Source organism: Acinonyx jubatus, chromosome A1, assembly GCF_027475565.1.
Source record: "Acinonyx jubatus isolate Ajub_Pintada_27869175 chromosome A1, VMU_Ajub_asm_v1.0, whole genome shotgun sequence".
Taxonomy (NCBI): domain Eukaryota; kingdom Metazoa; phylum Chordata; class Mammalia; order Carnivora; family Felidae; genus Acinonyx; species Acinonyx jubatus.
In genome coordinates, this window is record NC_069380.1 from 114,788,019 (window position 1) to 114,803,839 (window position 15,821).

General features: G+C 45.2%; 1 protein-coding gene across 3 annotated transcripts; it reads left to right on the forward strand.

The window, feature by feature from the left end:
- Window positions 1-8,196: 8,196 nt before the first annotated feature.
- On the forward strand, window positions 8,197-15,674 carry PURA (purine rich element binding protein A). Of its 3 annotated transcripts, none has more exons than XM_027076549.2 (2): window positions 8,197-8,571; window positions 14,428-15,674. In XM_027076549.2, exon 2 carries the CDS (start codon window positions 14,572-14,574, stop codon window positions 15,538-15,540), a length of 969 nt encoding a protein of 322 aa, XP_026932350.1. In that variant the 5' UTR covers window positions 8,197-8,571; window positions 14,428-14,571; the 3' UTR covers window positions 15,541-15,674. The 3 variants fall into 3 exon arrangements, with proteins under 3 accessions (XP_026932350.1, XP_026932349.1, XP_026932351.1); XM_027076548.2 differs by having other exon boundaries at window positions 8,198-8,710; XM_027076550.2 differs by lacking the exon at window positions 8,197-8,571 and adding an exon at window positions 13,741-13,899.
- The last annotated feature ends 147 nt before the right edge of the window (window positions 15,675-15,821 follow it).

The window sequence follows — 15,821 nt, forward strand, 5'->3', positions numbered from 1 at the left end:
ATCATAATAGGGAGTTCAGATAGAGAAAGCGAGTATAATGGTTCAGAACCAAGAAAAGGGAAGAATACTTGAAAGTTTTGGAGAACAATGTAACTGATGAATCTAGTAGTAAGAGGACAGTTTTAATTTTAAGGCCAAGGCCTATGAGCCTGAAATCTGGAGAGAGAGAGAGAAGGAGAGACAGAGAGAGAGACTGAGAACTTGGCTTGTGTCTTAAGAGAGAGCAGGAAAAGTTAGTGCCACGGGGCAGGGCAGGGGGAGGGGTAGAGTTCACAGTTATGGAGCATTTACCATGTGCCAGATCCTCCTCTAGATGCTTTTTACGAATTAACCAATTTAATCCTCATTATATATCTATGTGGCTGTTGGTATTATCCTTGCTTAAGTAATTTGCCCAAAATCACAGTTAGGAATTTGAAAGCAGAATTTTGAATCTGAAAGGTTAGATTACCCAGACCATGTCCTTAACTGCCGCACTGAATAGAGGAGGGATCTTCTAACTAAAAGTAAGAAAAAACAGAAGAGCCAAAACAGTTATTCATCACATGAATTTATTAAAGTTTGTTTATATACAGTTGAGATAAGCTATAAAATTATAAAATGAAATTTTTAGCCCCAAGACATTGTTACAATTTGGTAAATATTAATGGTTTGCCTCAAAGGTTTTGTATTGATTAGATACTATGAATGTAGAATAATGCAGAGGAACTAGCTGTGTCTCTGGAACACGGTCTTAGGAGAAAATGTTATCTTCTTGATCTCTCAGGAGATAGAGGCATAAAGGTAGGCAAGGTAATCCTTGGCAAAGCCCTCAATTTTTCATATAATAAACTAATGTTCTTTATAACCAAGCTCATTGCAAATATGTATTTATTCAGTCTCTTTTTTCCTTCTCAGCAATTTAAGAACTGACTTGTTGGCTTGTTTCATTCAACAGTATGCTAATGAGATAAAATTGATGGGTTTAATTCCTTTACAGCTCCTTTAGCCATGAACGGCACCCTTAAACTTAGCATACGTGAGCTGTTGAGTGACTCCTGAGAAATTATGTTTGGCTCAGAACAAGTCTATCAACATTACACAAAAGATAATGCTTCACTGAGTGTCTCACAATAGATTTCTAGGACAATCAAGAATAGATACTTGGGAAGAAAGTTCGATATAATATACTTACTCAAACTGCCCCTACCTGTGTTATACAGTTGTAATAGTCTTTGCCCAACTTCATGAAACACACTCAATCTTGCTTTTAGATAGCAATCAATCAATGAATCAATACAAAAATGACCTCAGTTTCTAATTGCTTATGGAGAATTTTTACCTGAGGACAAAATAATAAAAACAAAATCAGTTCCAACTCAAAAAAATGAGACTTTAATATGCTAGGAATAAAGTTATCTGAAGCAAGTTATGTAATTCATTGAGTTATAGAAACCTACAAGTCAGCGACAGAGCTTTATTTAGCAGGTGGTACTTCTCAGTAAACGAGATGCAAATTTTTAAATGTGATCTGACATCTGACAAGGCCACAATAGTAAGGGAAGTGCTTCATAATTATGCAAGGATATTCAGTGAAGAAAAGGATGGTGAAAGATAAGGTTAACATGAAAACCTATCAGACTGAGAATGAGGATAAGTAAATCTGCAATCTCAAATGAGAATAGAAATGGCTGAAATTAAATCAGAAGCAAATAAAATAAAACGAGGGGCGCCTGGATGGCTCAGTCAGTTAGGCATCCGACTTTGGCTCAGGTGGCTCAGGTCATGATCTCACCGTGAGTTCCAGCCCTGCATCAGGTTCTGTGCTGAGAGCTCAGAACCTGGAACCTGCTTTGGATTCTGTGTTTCCCTCTCCCTCTCTGTCCCTCCCCCACTCACTCTCTGTCTGTCTCTCTCTCTCAAAAATGAATAAACATTTAAAAATTTTTTAATAAAAATAAATAAAATGAAAAAAATTGTTGAAGGATGTTAGTAAAGAAAGTGTAAAGTTTTGGTGTCTGATATTTCAGAGTATAAGTGAAAACTCATGGTCTTGGAAAGGGCTGATATTTAAAACTTGTCCAAAGCAGAGGAGAGGGAGAAAGGGATAAGGAGATGGAGAATTAGTTTACTGACAAAGAATGCAAGCTAGGAAGAAAAATTGTCTAGGTTCAATTCTTAGCTCTGTCATTTAGTAGCTGTGTAATTTTGGCAGTTTCCTTAATCTGTCTGCACCTCAGTTTTCTCATTTGTAAAATGAGGAAAATAAACTTATAAGGCCATTGTGAGGATTTTATGAGCTGATACACAGAACATTTACATAGTTTTAGATACATAATAAGAGCACTACATAAATGTTATACTTTGAATAAAAGATACCTAAAGATTAACATCAATAGCAATATTTAATCAGAGAATCAAGAAAAAATCTGGTACAGCTATGCAATCCTTTATCCAAAATCCTTGGGACCAAATATGATCCTGAATCAATTTTTTTTAATATTTTAGGAATATAACATGTTATGCCAACTATATTTTACTTAACCAGTGTTGTCCTGGGCAGCAGTCTCCAATCAAACACATATTTCCATAATGAAATGCATCAATAGTCACACCAAATGGAATAATGAAGACTTTAAATAGAGTTATGTCTGTTCAGATCAGTTTTTACACCAAAAAATTAAGAAAAAAGTGTTTTGGATTTTGGATTTGCAGATAAGGAATTGTGAAGCTTTGTCTACCATAAATCTTATTGTATTAAATAATGGAATAATAAGCATGGGAAATACAGAGCAATAATGATATGAAATGAAAAACTTTACTGAAAACCTAATGTGTACCCAGAAAATCTAATGACTTTTTCTCTCTTAAGGAAAAAAAAAAAAAAAAAAAAACAGATGTGTACATAGTTACCACATGGGATGTTACCTGGATTACAGCTGGGTGACTTTATGCGGCATAAATTTTTCATGATGCCCAGAACATCTCCCCAGATGTTCGCATGAATGACTATTTCAGGTCTCTGCTCAAATGTTACTTCCTCAGAGAGGATTCCTTCATCACTCCATTTAAAATATCACATGGGAGGCATGTGCACACACAATCACACAGTGAACTCTTGCCCCTTTACTGCTTTTTCTTTTAAGCACTTACCACTATCCAACATTATCTTTTTTTTAAAATTTCTTTAACATTTATTCAGTTTTGAAAGACAGAGAGCATGAGCAGGGGGAGGGGGCAGACAGAGAGGGGAAACACAGAATCTGAAGCCGACTCCAGGCTCTGAGCTGTTGGCACAGAGCCCGACGCGGGGCTTGAACCTGCAAACCGTGAGATCATGACCTGACCCGAAGTCGGCCCCTCAACCGACTGAGCCACCCAGGTGCCCCCAACATTATCTTACATATTTGTTTATTATCTGTCTTACTAGACTGGAAACTCTATGGAAACAGAAACTTGGTCTGTTCAGCACCTGGAACAATGTCTGGTGAATAGGCAATTGATAGATACTGTTCAATAAATGATTTAAGAAAACGAGGCTGATAAACAGTGATGGGTTCCAAGAACTAGTCCTGATATAGCAGGTAATACTTTCCAAAAGGAAATTCAAAGCAAAAAAAAAAAAAATGCCACCTAAACATCAGCTGTAATATGTTTATGTAATATATATATTAATGGAATTCCAGAATGGTAATTTAAAAACATTTCTTCCCTATACACATACTTATCAAGCAAATATTTATGTGCTATCTAAGAGGTAAAAACTAATTATTACACTTACATTTACATTTCATAATTAATTTTGAGTAGGTAGACAAGAAGAAAAGGTATACTTAAAGTTAAAAAAGACTAAATATTAAAGAATTACAAAATAAAGATACAAAATATTAAAGAAAGAACTTACTTAGGGTTTTTCCCATGGAAGATTCTCTTGATTTTTCCCCTGACATATTTGACTCACCACTGAGGGAAACCAACTGATTTTCATCTAATTGGAAAGTGCTACTACATTCGGTTATAAAAATGGTCTAAATTAGCTTCAGAGGGCAGTGGAATCTGGTTGTATGTACACACCCACTTATGTATGCATGTATTTAATCTTGCTCCAGGTAGTAAAACTGCAATACATTTATATTTTAAAGTAAGCCAACAAGGGAATTTTGGGGTCACCATAAAACGTGCAACAAAGTTCAATAGTACTTTCAGTGCAGATAGATCCACTGTTTGGAAAGGCCCAGCTTTGCTCTTCATTGTCTCTTCATCTCATCCATATGTCAGCTGTGACTTGGGAATTACTTTTTAAAAGAAGGAAAGGAAAGGGAAAAGTACAGATTGGAATTTAGGCCAAACAGTGGCAAAAGTATAAAAACTAACTACCATTTTCAAGTTACCATACTGTATATTACAAACTGACATTCCATTGATCGTGGTTAAAATACCATCATTTCAACATGTGTGCCTTTTGCACTTTTTTCTTTCCGTTATTCTTTAAAAAATTTTTTTTAATGTTTTTATTTTATTTTTAAGAGACAGAGACAGAGCATGAGTGGGGGAGGGGCAGAGGGAGAGGGAGACACAGAATCTGTCTGAAGCAGGCTCCAGGCTCTGAGCTGTCAGCACAACTTGAACCCACGTCCAGAGCCAAAGTTGGACCAAGTCGTATGCCTTACAGACTGAGCCACCCAGGTGCCTCATTCTTTCCATTACTCTTAAACTGAGAAGAAAGAAACAAAAACAAAAGAATATTCCAACAGCGGTTTAATGGCTTTCAAACTCTGTTACCTCAGATTATGCAAGGATTTTCCATTAGGATTACTTGAAAAAGTAATGGAAATTGAGAATGTATATGTTTCCCACAGGAAGAGGGGCTCCCTGAAATAAGACAAATTAGCACACATATCTTGGCCAAGTGTTGTGATTCAATGACTCCAGGATAGGAAGAAGGAGGTAAAAAAGATGAAACCAGACAACCAGTACCAAAAAAGATCAGAGGCTCATCGACAGTGAGATCAAGTTTAAATAATTACTGGCCTCTTTGCTCTCAAGTGGTATTTGATGGTATCGTGGGCAGGAGGATGAGGAGTGATTTGCCACAGCTCTAGACCCTCAACAGAGAGGATTCTGCTTACCTGCTTTTGATAATGGTTCAATACCATGTTAGCATTAAAGGAGTAAACTAAACGGTCCACTTCAATAAATCTTACATCAACAAAGAAAAAGCTGTCCTTGTTTAAGTGAAAATTCCAGATCATCAACATAATCTGTTTCAGGGCATATATGAACTATACAAGTCTCATGCTTCTGACTCTTGTCTTCAAGTCCCTAAACTGGAATAAAACCAGATAAATGCCTGAGGAACCACTTCGCACCCCAAACACGTGCAAACTTTGTTCAACAGAACACTTTACTGCCAAAATGGAGTTGGCAGAAGTTTGGAGCAAAGGCCCCCAGGCTGCATGATTTGCTGGCACCAGAGAGCTTAAAAATCTTAACATAATACTGCTGAGTTTGAGCCCTACCAACTTGCTTGAGACTCCTTCTCTAAGTTTGATCTGAGAAAGATGGAAGCTGCCATCAAGAAAGACTTTATTAACACTTCATCCTCTACCCAGAAATAATTTGATTTCCCACTCCTGATGAACATACAGATATATTCTTGGGTTGTTTTGTTTACTTATAAATTTACAACTTATATTGTAAATCTAACATAGTCTATTCTGAAATACATGTAAATTCAATTTTGCTTGGTGGCTTGGATAAAGGCGTACAGGGAAACCTACTGCAAAAAGATTGATTATGATGACGTTCTACTTAGAAAATACTGATCTAAATAGCTCCCATATATGATTCAATCACAACTGATTACCCTCAAACACTGTGGCAGAAATTCAGATGTAGAATATCTATAAGTTGCTATCAATTTATATATAGTTCAGTTTGTATTATCACTTCTCTGAGTTTGAGTAATGGTGGTTTAGTTTGTATATGAACAATTTAGGAAGCGAGGAAAGGAGCCAGGAAGAATTCTTCTCTTTCACAAGGGTCAACAGTAAGGTGCTATTTGGGATCCTCTTAAGCTTGATGCAGTTTAATGAAGAATTATAAAATTATTACAATTATAAAATTGTAGTTAGGGGTGCCTGGCTGGCTCGGTTGGTAGATCATGCAACTCTAGATTTTGGGGTCATGAGTTCAAGCCCTACCTTGGCAGGAGAGCTTACATAAAAAATAAAATTATAGTTAGAATACTGGCAACTATACAAATAGTAACTTTAAACTTGTAAATTTTTAATATGCAGTATTGAGAAACTATGGTTTGTTTTGGAAGGTTATTTTGTGCTGGTTCAATAGGAGATCAGGTTTAGAATAAAGATGCTACTTGCGCCTCATATACCTAAAAAAAAAAAAGAAGAAGAAGAAAAAGAAAAAGCTCTTTAAAAACTTTCAAATCTTTTCCTTCAGTAACTCCATGTATTAATTTCTCTGAAAGCCTTTCTGTTTTTTGTCCTCTGGAACCTCCTAAATATTCTAATTCTCAGATATGATTTCATATTTCTAATCTCCACAATAGAGTTGGATGTATTTAGGACAAAACACTCTTTAGGATATCCAGTTGCAGAAGACTGTAGTTTTAAAGATATTTATATAGTAGTGCTGCCACCTAAAGATGAGGTGAATAAAGAAGCAATTCAAAAGAAATGACCCATCATTCTTAAACCTGTCTCAAAAGTTTTTTCACCTCTAACTAGGGATTAATAAACACTTCGTTGTTAGTATAGAATCTGAATTGTTTCACAATAACTTATTGCACAGCTGATTTTCTGTGGCAGGGAATTCCAATCTCAAACCTTTTAGAGTCCTCTGTGATTTGGCGTCTCCAGGAATACCTCGAAAATTTCTCTCAGATATTAGCACTGACTACAATACATGGGGACGGGGGACAGGGGCATCCAAAGATACCCACAAGTAAACAATTGAGGGATTTCTGGTTTAGTGGATAAAGTAGGTGATACTAGATCCCTTTATGGGTCACAGACTCCCTGCAACTCTGAACTGACGTTTTTCTAACTCAATTTTCTCATCTATAAAATGGGGTTAATTTCATCTCACTCCTACTTGCCTCAAAGGTTTAACTCGATAAGCTTCCTAAAAAAAAGTCCAGTCCTATAAGTGAGTTTAAAAGTTTAATATTGCCTAATAAAAGGGTATTTTACCGTGTATTGCAAGGTAACTTCAAAATAAAATATGCTCAGCTAAATAAGTTAGGACAGTGGCTAAATTTTTAACTACAGAATGACTTCTCTGACATCTATTTAAATCAGGATAAAGATGGTTAAGGTAGCTTTCTATTTTGCAGCTGATAACTTTTAATTGACCCATCTTCCATGACGCAGTGTTGCAGGACAGAGATGTGATAGCATACAAAGTATGGAAGAAAGTTACCGTGCACCAAACATCTTGTCAAACTTGGTAAGATTTCAAGAAAACTCTTAAAGGACACTTTATAATTCTGCATTTCGCCCCTGCGTAGTAATTTATGAAAATTAACTCGTCTCTTACATTTTCTCCCTCTCAGCCCAAGGACGCATAAATAATATTTATCAGGGTTTTGTCCTTAGTCACAGTCCCTCAAAGGGGCCCAGTTTCACCTACACTGCGTGGGAGGCTGGGCAGCAACCCCACGCTTCCTGTCAAGGATTCCTGGGGCTTAAGCCTGAACGTGGCCTCGCCTCTTTCTTCTTTATGCTAATTCTGCCCTTCTAGCCCTCTCGGCAGGCGTCTGAAGACCAAGGTGAGACCCTCCCGGGAGATAAAAGGTCTGTTGCCTCCTGAGAGATGCGGGCGGAACAAGGGCATAGGGAGAGGGTGACAGGGTGGGAGCTGCACGGATAACGACGCTTAGGGCCCTAGGTTGGAGCTGGTGCAGGCCCTACAGGGCTCTAGACCCGCCAGAGCCTAGCTCCAGCCTTCAAAGCCCAACGCGGGTTAAGTCCTCCTAGGGGCGCCACGGGCGGCGAGTGGAGGAAGTGCGCGCAAAGAGGCCACAGGCAGCCCCTTCCTCAGACGCGCCTCAAGGCCTGGGCCCGCGGGCTGTTGACGCGCCAACGGCGCAGAAGGCGCGCGCACGCGCAAGAGGAGGGCGGAGGGAGCGCGCTCGGCGCCCGCCGCCGCGGCGACTGAAACGGAGGGACGCGAGGGCGGAGGGCGCGAGCCACGGGGGGAGGATGGGGGAGAGATGGTGGGTAGCGCGGAGCGCGCGCTGACGTCGCTCGGAGTCACGCACGGAGCGCCGGGTTACGCGCCGACGTCTGGCTGCCACGACTTGCCGTCTGCGGCGGCGGCGAGCGGATCCCGCAGGGGAAGGAGGAGGAGGAGGGAGAGCCAAGGGGGCTGTGAGTGAGCGGGAGAAGCAGGGTGTGAGCCGGACTTGCCCGCGGGAGGGAGAACGAGCGAGAGCCGGGCCAGCCATCCGAGCCGCCTCCTCCTCCTCCCCTCGGCGTCCCGCCCCCGCCTGCCAGCCCGCCCTCCTTCCTCTTCAGCCGGCTGAGCCCGAGTGAGGCGCCGCTCAGCTCGCGCTGCTGTCCAGGACAGGTGTGCGCGCGCGCGCCCTCCTCCCCCTCCTCCCCTCCCCCTTTCCTCGCGCCAGCCTAGCGCCTGCCTCGCGCGCGCCCTCCCTCCCTCCAGCCCGCGCCCTCCCTCACCTGCGGCAGGACAGCGCCCGCCCGCCAGGGTAAGCCCCTCGCGACCTTCCCTGCTGCCACTGCCACAACTCGAGGTGCCGCCCACCCTGTCCCCTCTAATTGCCCTCTTTGCCCCAGGAATAATTACTGTACCATTGTAGACATCTTCGCACCCTCCCTCCGGGGACTCAGGCAGTGCAGCAACGCCCCCCCCTCCCGTAGCGCACGAACGAACGAACGGACTCCCACCTCCAAAAAAGAACAAAATCACACGCCCCTTAAAAAAAAAAAGAAAAAAAAAAAAAGACATTCCTACCTCTGCTGACGGTAGTAGACCACCAGTGGTGCCGTTTGCTTAGCAATCCCTAAGCCCCATTTCCCCTGGCCATCTTCGCCCGGGCCTGGGACAGTGCGCCAAATGTGGCCGACACTCCCTGCACAGCAACCCTGGCAGGAAGGGAGAGGAAGGAGGGTTCAAGGCTTCACTACCAACCCCTCCTCTCCTCTGTTCAACCCCCACCCCCGCAATGCATACACCCGCCCAGGATGCGTTGTAAAAATAAAAAATAATACATTGGTGCTGACATCGCAGATGAAGGCAGGCCCAAGGATGGGTGGCTCGAACAAGGCGTTTTTGCTGCCCCACGGAGCTAGGTCAGCTCAACAGCCTCCCCTGTCTTTGTTCGGGGGCAAAAGGAACGGATGCGAAGCTGGAGGGTCTTCCCTTTGAGTGACAGTGGGCTCCGGAGGCGGCTGAGGTGTCTTTAGAAGGGACCCCCACAAATATATCTGCCTTGATTCTGAACTTGGAGAGAGAAAGGCCCCAGTCCGGCTAGGGCAACTTTCTTTGGCTCGTTGCTTTCTATCCCCAAATAAATGCCACCTTCATTTCCGCTGTGCGTGAGGGACCCTTTTGAGGGTTCTAATTCGTTCTGTCGGGCCAGGGGCTCTTGGAGAGCTTTTTGCAGCGGTGTCTGTGATTGTGTCCCGTGTCCTTGGAAGGGAGGTCCCAGTGCTTTGTAATAGACGGAATTTGGTTTGACATCTTTTGGTAGACTGTGAGAGGAGAAAAGGATTTTTTTGTATTATTATTGGTTCAAGACCCCCACTGCTCCCAGCCCAAACTGACGTTTGCGAATTGCGGCTTTGAAAATTGGAGTGTTGAGTAGAGTGTGGAGAGAGTTGCTGATTTCATTCCTTTGGGTACTAGTAAAACCTTTTAAGTATCAGCCGGAAGAGAGTGAGCTATTGACATTTGCATCGGTTCTGTTTGGGCCTTTTGGGTACATAAAATGTCGGGTTCTCGGAATCTTTTATCGAATTTAGAATGTGTGCTACGTTTATTTAACTCTTTTGTAAATGCTTACAGTGAAAACGTTTTGTGAAATGCGAGGGTTCTATCACATGGATTGTTCTCTTCAGGTTTTAAATGTTTAATTCATATCTTTAAACATTAAAATAGCATTGGAGAGGCATAATTTTGAAGATTAGGTGAGCTGTAGAAGGACAATGTGCTTTTAAAAAATGATTGATGAAATACTACTACTGTTAGTCCTTGTTGTTGTTAAACGTTAACATTTACTTAAGAGCTTCCTTTCATTTTCCTGGTAGATGGCCATGAGAAGAAATGGGTAATTCCTCCACTTTGAACACTTGCAGTACAACATTCCAGTTACTTTTAATAATTTGGGTATTGAAGATAATTGTGTAGTTTAAGACAGGCATTTAACCTAAGCAGCACTTGAAAACAATTCCTAATGTTCTTGCTTCTCTTTTGTTTTGGAAATCTGTGATACTAATCAGCATATTGTTTCTGTTGGGAACTCCATAACTAAAAGGGTTTATTACCCAGAGGTAGATTCTCTCCCTCCAAGTTTATTTTATAAATGTGTGTGTGTGTGTTAATTTTTGCTTTTAAAGACTAAAGCTTATTAGAATCACCCGTAGTTCAGGCTGAGGAAAATTGAAGCTTTTTTCCTTTTTGTTCTGCCTAATGTTTGTTTCACTTGTGAACAATATTTGTTGGTAAGAGTTTGTTAACGGCATAGAGATAGTGGGATTAAAAATAAAGCAATCTCTGTTCTCTTCAAAATGTGTGTGTAGTATTAATAAAAGAGCTCAAGAAATCTAGACGTTTATCAGATTTTTTAAAGTAAGCAAACTTTGAGTAGAAAGGGAATATTTTTTGATGATTTTTAATTAACACTGATATTTTGCTGCATGTTAATTTATTTCGTTTCCTCTTTGCCTTTCCTGCATTGTATTGAAAATTTCAATTTAATTTTACAACTGTTTGTTTCAGAATAACAAATTCAAGAGGCTAAATACTAGAACACTTTTCATTTACTAAGTATATTATTTAGGTAATTAACAAATGGCTAGAAGTCATTTTAAATCTACAAATTTTCTAATGGATTTTCAATGTTAGGATGCAGATCTAACTCTGAAATTCTTTTTAAGCTTCTAAACTTTTTAAGACCTTCCTCTGAGACAATATTCATTCTTCCCAGACTGCCTTTTAAGGCTACCGTATTCTGTAGCCTAAGGAAAGCCGCCTTTCACCATCTCCTTCCTAGTCTGACCAAAGCCCCACATTTACAGGCTTATCCTGAAATTAACTTTTTGAGAAGTGAAAATGTGCTGAATATCCAATTTATCATTGAATTGTTTTGGAAAAGCCATTATTAACCTTGCTTACCTTTTAGATACATTTGTAAAATAGGGGACAAGCTGGTATATAATGGTAGAAATTTTATACATATATAATAAATAACGTAAAATAAGTAAATGCATATTTATGTGAAGAGATCCAGGTCTCAGTGGTTTGCTGATTTGAGTTTAAAATTCCCATTTTGAACATGCAAATGATATTTAACTTGTGTTTTGTCTAGAAGCTTCATCAGTTGCCTGTGCGCTGGGGAACTAAGAACTCAGTTGCTGGTGACACTTTTTCAGAAAATCAGGGTGTTCCCAAAGTCAAACTGCTTCAGAACCCCTGGATATAAATGTTTGGGACAGAGAAACGAGAAATTTAAACTCTAAAGTTGGTCACGGAAGGTGGGCATTTTTAAAGCCCTTGTTTTCTGTCCTGGGGGAAGCAGTCATTAGCGTAGAAGAATGGGACCGGCAGGCGCGTGTCTCCTCATCACAATCCCATTGGGCTTCTTGCTGTAAGAGCTTTCTTGAGGGGGCAAGCGCTTGGTTCTGCGCAGGGTAAACCCCAGAAGAAGAGCAGCGGCTCTTGATCAGACGGATCGAAACAGATCTTAGCCTCAGTTTACAGCTGGAAGCGTAATGCCCCGCCCTACTCTGTGCGGAGACCCTGCCACTCAGCCTTTGCGTCCCAGTTTGGGGCCAGGGTCTATCCAGGGTCCTGATCGCTACTGTGTGAGCTTGAAGGAGCCACTGCTTTTTCTCGTTTTAATTCTTTCGCGGTGGGAAGTGCGCCAACAGTTCTTCTCTCCCCTTCCTTGCAGACTTGGGGACAAGGGAGGGAGTTTAGAAAAATCAGCAATAAAATGGCACTACTCGGTACTGGAGGATGCCCCCAACTAAGGAAAAGTTTTTTATGGAGCCCAAAGCCTGGATTTCTGTCTGTCAGAATGGGCCTCCCCTTCAGGGAACCATTTCAGGGACCATTTCAGGGACTAGTAGGTGGTTCTGGGGCTGGTTCCCACAGCACTACTCCAGTTTGCTCTTTGGTAGCCATAGTGCTTTTCCCTGTTTCTTGCTCTTTAGCGGGAAGTAGCAAACATCAGCCCAGAGCCAGAGTAGCTAATGCTGGGTAGAACGGAGCCCTTGCTAAAAGAAAAAGCAAGCTGTGAATACTTCGGAGGCAGGTTTGCTCAGGAGGTGAAGGGATATATTAGGGAGCTTTGAGGGCTCAGGTATTGACAAGGTTTAGGTCCTAGACTTATCTGGGTTTCGTGATCCTTAGTCCTCTCCAGCCCTTTCTTTTCCAGGAAGCTTGCACAACTGTGGTACTCAGCTGTCTGTGAAGCTGAATGAGGGAGGGAAGACTCCTTACTTTGGGGGTTGAGGGATGTTGGGTGGGAATGGCACCCACAGATGGGACAGAAACACTCTTCTAGGGATGGAGGCAACAATCCATGTTTGAGAAAGCCAGGAATAAGGCTGTGATGTCTATCCCCTGAGCCCCCTGCAGAAGGTGATAAGGAGAATGTAGGGGTAATGGCAGGGGTTCTCCTGGAGATAGGCCTGAGCTTCCCCACAACTCTTAGAACTGCAGACTGCAGGGAGGGAGTATGAGCATTTGCTATATATGTAGGAGAAGGAAAACAGGCCCTAGATTATGCCTTAGATCTAGAAAGAAAGAAATCCCTTCTTTCCGAGTCTCTTTCTGAGACCAGAGACCCCCTTTAGCTGTCACTGTCCAAAGATTCATTGGTTAATTAATGGTTGGTAACCTAGCTGTCTACCTAAAAACCACTAATCATGTAATGCTTTACTTTTTTGAGAGGTAGGGGCTCTCCTGGACACTAAGGAGTTTCTGGGAGGAGGGGTAAAAGGGGCGAGCGAACCTGCGTTAATGAAACCCGTAAGGAAGTGCGTTTCCCAGGAAATTCCTGACATTTTTAGCTCGTGAATTTACTAAATCTTGCTTGGTTTTCTCCTCCATTCTGGGTCCTTCCAGAGGGGAAGAAGAGTGGGTTAGGGGCTGAAGGCTTGGCAGGGCCTGGTTCATCCGCAGAGCTGGCCGGCAACCCAGGCTGGGCTCAGCCTTGAGCAGGGTGCCCCCCTTCCCCAAATCTCGGAAGGAGGAGGGGGAGGCAGGCGGGCAGTTGTGGTCCCACTGGGGGCTGGTTGAAGGTTTTTGGGTGAACGTGGGGTTTCTTTTTGATTGTTGCTTGGGGGGAAGGGCAAAGCCAACGAGAACAGGCACTGCGGGCACCCCGGCCCTGGTGCGGCTGCCGTCCTCTGCTTGGCTCCCCCCCGCCGGTGAGTGCGCCCGCCCGCCCGCCCGCCCGCCCGCCCGCCCGACTGTGCGGGGCTGCGGTTGGGGGGAGGGGGGAGCGGGATCATCTGAGGCCAGAGCCGCTGCCGTGCGCTGGGAGGGGGAAGCGGCGGGAGCGAGGGGAGGGACGGGCTAGGTGTCTGCTGCTCCGCGCCACTGCTGCCGGCGCCCCGTCCTCATCCTAGGCAGCCCCTTCTGCAGCTAAGGGTTACCGCCGCACCACCTCTCCTGTTCCTTGACCGCCTCTGCGGCCAGGGCTCTGCGGTAGGAGATAGCCCAGGCGGGCAGTGGGTGGGCCTGTCTGGGTTTGGGTTTGGGTCTGACTGAGGCCCACATGTAAGGGGGTGGCCGTGACTTGGTGTCCCCTGTCTGCAGCGGGCTCAGTAGCGCTTCACAGGCCCTTCCCTCCACATCCTCTCTTCGGGGTCACTGGAATGCAGAACTCAGGCCCTCTCCCTGTGCTTAGTATGGCAGTCCCCTTCTCACCCCTGGTCCCCCAACTCCCTGGGCCGAGGCCGCCCAGGGTCTGGCCAACAGCGACAGCCACAGTGGTGGTGGCGGCAGCAGCTGCGACGCGGCGCGTCCCACAACCTCCCCCCCCCCCCCACACGCCAGGGGTGTGGGGTGAGGGCCGGCGGGTGGGCGCCGCCTGGCGGGCGGGCGGTCGGGGGGCTGGCATCAGGGAGGGGGCGAATGTCACGTGCCGGCGGGCGGGTGGGCGCGTACAGTAGGGCGCCCTGCTACTGTACTGGGGAGTCAGTGCCCTGTTACCGGGTCTCGTCTCTCCCGCAGATCTCGCGAGAGTGGCTGACTGGCTGTGGGGGTTGCGGCGGCAGCAGGCGGAGCCGGGGAGGGAAAGCAGCGGCGGCTGAGGCGACTGAGGCGGCGGGCGGAGCGGCAGGCGGCGGCGGCGGCGCGGCGGCGGAGCGCAGCATCATGGCGGACCGAGACAGCGGCAGCGAGCAGGGTGGTGCGGCGCTGGGCTCGGGCGGCTCCCTGGGGCACCCAGGCTCGGGCTCGGGCTCCGGCGGGGGCGGTGGTGGCGGCGGGGGCGGCGGCGGCAGTGGCGGCGGCGGCGGAGGGGCCCCGGGGGGGCTGCAGCACGAGACGCAGGAGCTGGCCTCCAAGCGGGTGGACATCCAGAACAAGCGCTTCTACCTGGACGTGAAGCAGAACGCCAAGGGCCGCTTCCTGAAGATCGCTGAGGTGGGCGCGGGCGGCAACAAGAGCCGCCTCACTCTCTCCATGTCAGTGGCCGTGGAGTTCCGCGACTACCTGGGCGACTTCATCGAGCACTACGCGCAGCTGGGCCCCAGCCAGCCGCCGGACCTGGCCCAGGCGCAGGACGAGCCGCGCCGGGCGCTCAAGAGCGAGTTCCTGGTGCGCGAGAACCGCAAGTACTACATGGATCTCAAGGAGAACCAGCGCGGCCGCTTCCTGCGCATCCGCCAGACGGTCAACCGGGGGCCCGGCCTGGGCTCCACGCAGGGCCAGACCATTGCGCTGCCCGCACAGGGGCTCATCGAGTTCCGCGACGCTCTGGCCAAGCTCATCGATGACTACGGAGTGGAGGAGGAGCCGGCCGAGCTGCCCGAGGGCACCTCCTTGACTGTGGACAACAAGCGCTTCTTCTTCGATGTGGGCTCCAACAAGTACGGCGTGTTTATGCGAGTGAGCGAGGTGAAGCCCACTTACCGCAACTCCATCACCGTGCCCTACAAGGTGTGGGCCAAGTTCGGACACACCTTCTGCAAGTACTCGGAGGAGATGAAGAAGATTCAAGAGAAACAGAGGGAGAAGCGAGCTGCCTGTGAGCAGCTCCACCAGCAGCAGCAGCAACAGCAGGAGGAGACCGCCGCTGCCACCCTGTTGCTGCAGGGTGAAGAAGAAGGGGAAGAAGATTGATCAAACTGAATGGAAAAAACCCACACACACATGCATACACACACACACACACACACAACCACACACAGAAAATATACTGTAAAGAAAGAGAGAAAATAAAAAGTTAAAAAGTAAAAAAAAAAAAAAAAAAAAAACTGTTAACTCCAAGGGAGCACCACCCACAGAACCTCCACCAACTGACAGTTTCTCTTCTTGACTTGCCACCCATCGCTGGATGTTGTCCACTTTATCCACCATATAAAACAGTAAGCAGCTGCTAAAAACAAAAAACAAAAAAAATA

What these genes read in the sequence shown, in the direction of transcription:
- PURA (XM_027076549.2), top strand. Translation starts at nt 14,572, where the DNA reads ATGGCGGACCGAGACAGCGGCAGCGAGCAGGGTGGTGCGGCGCTGGGC.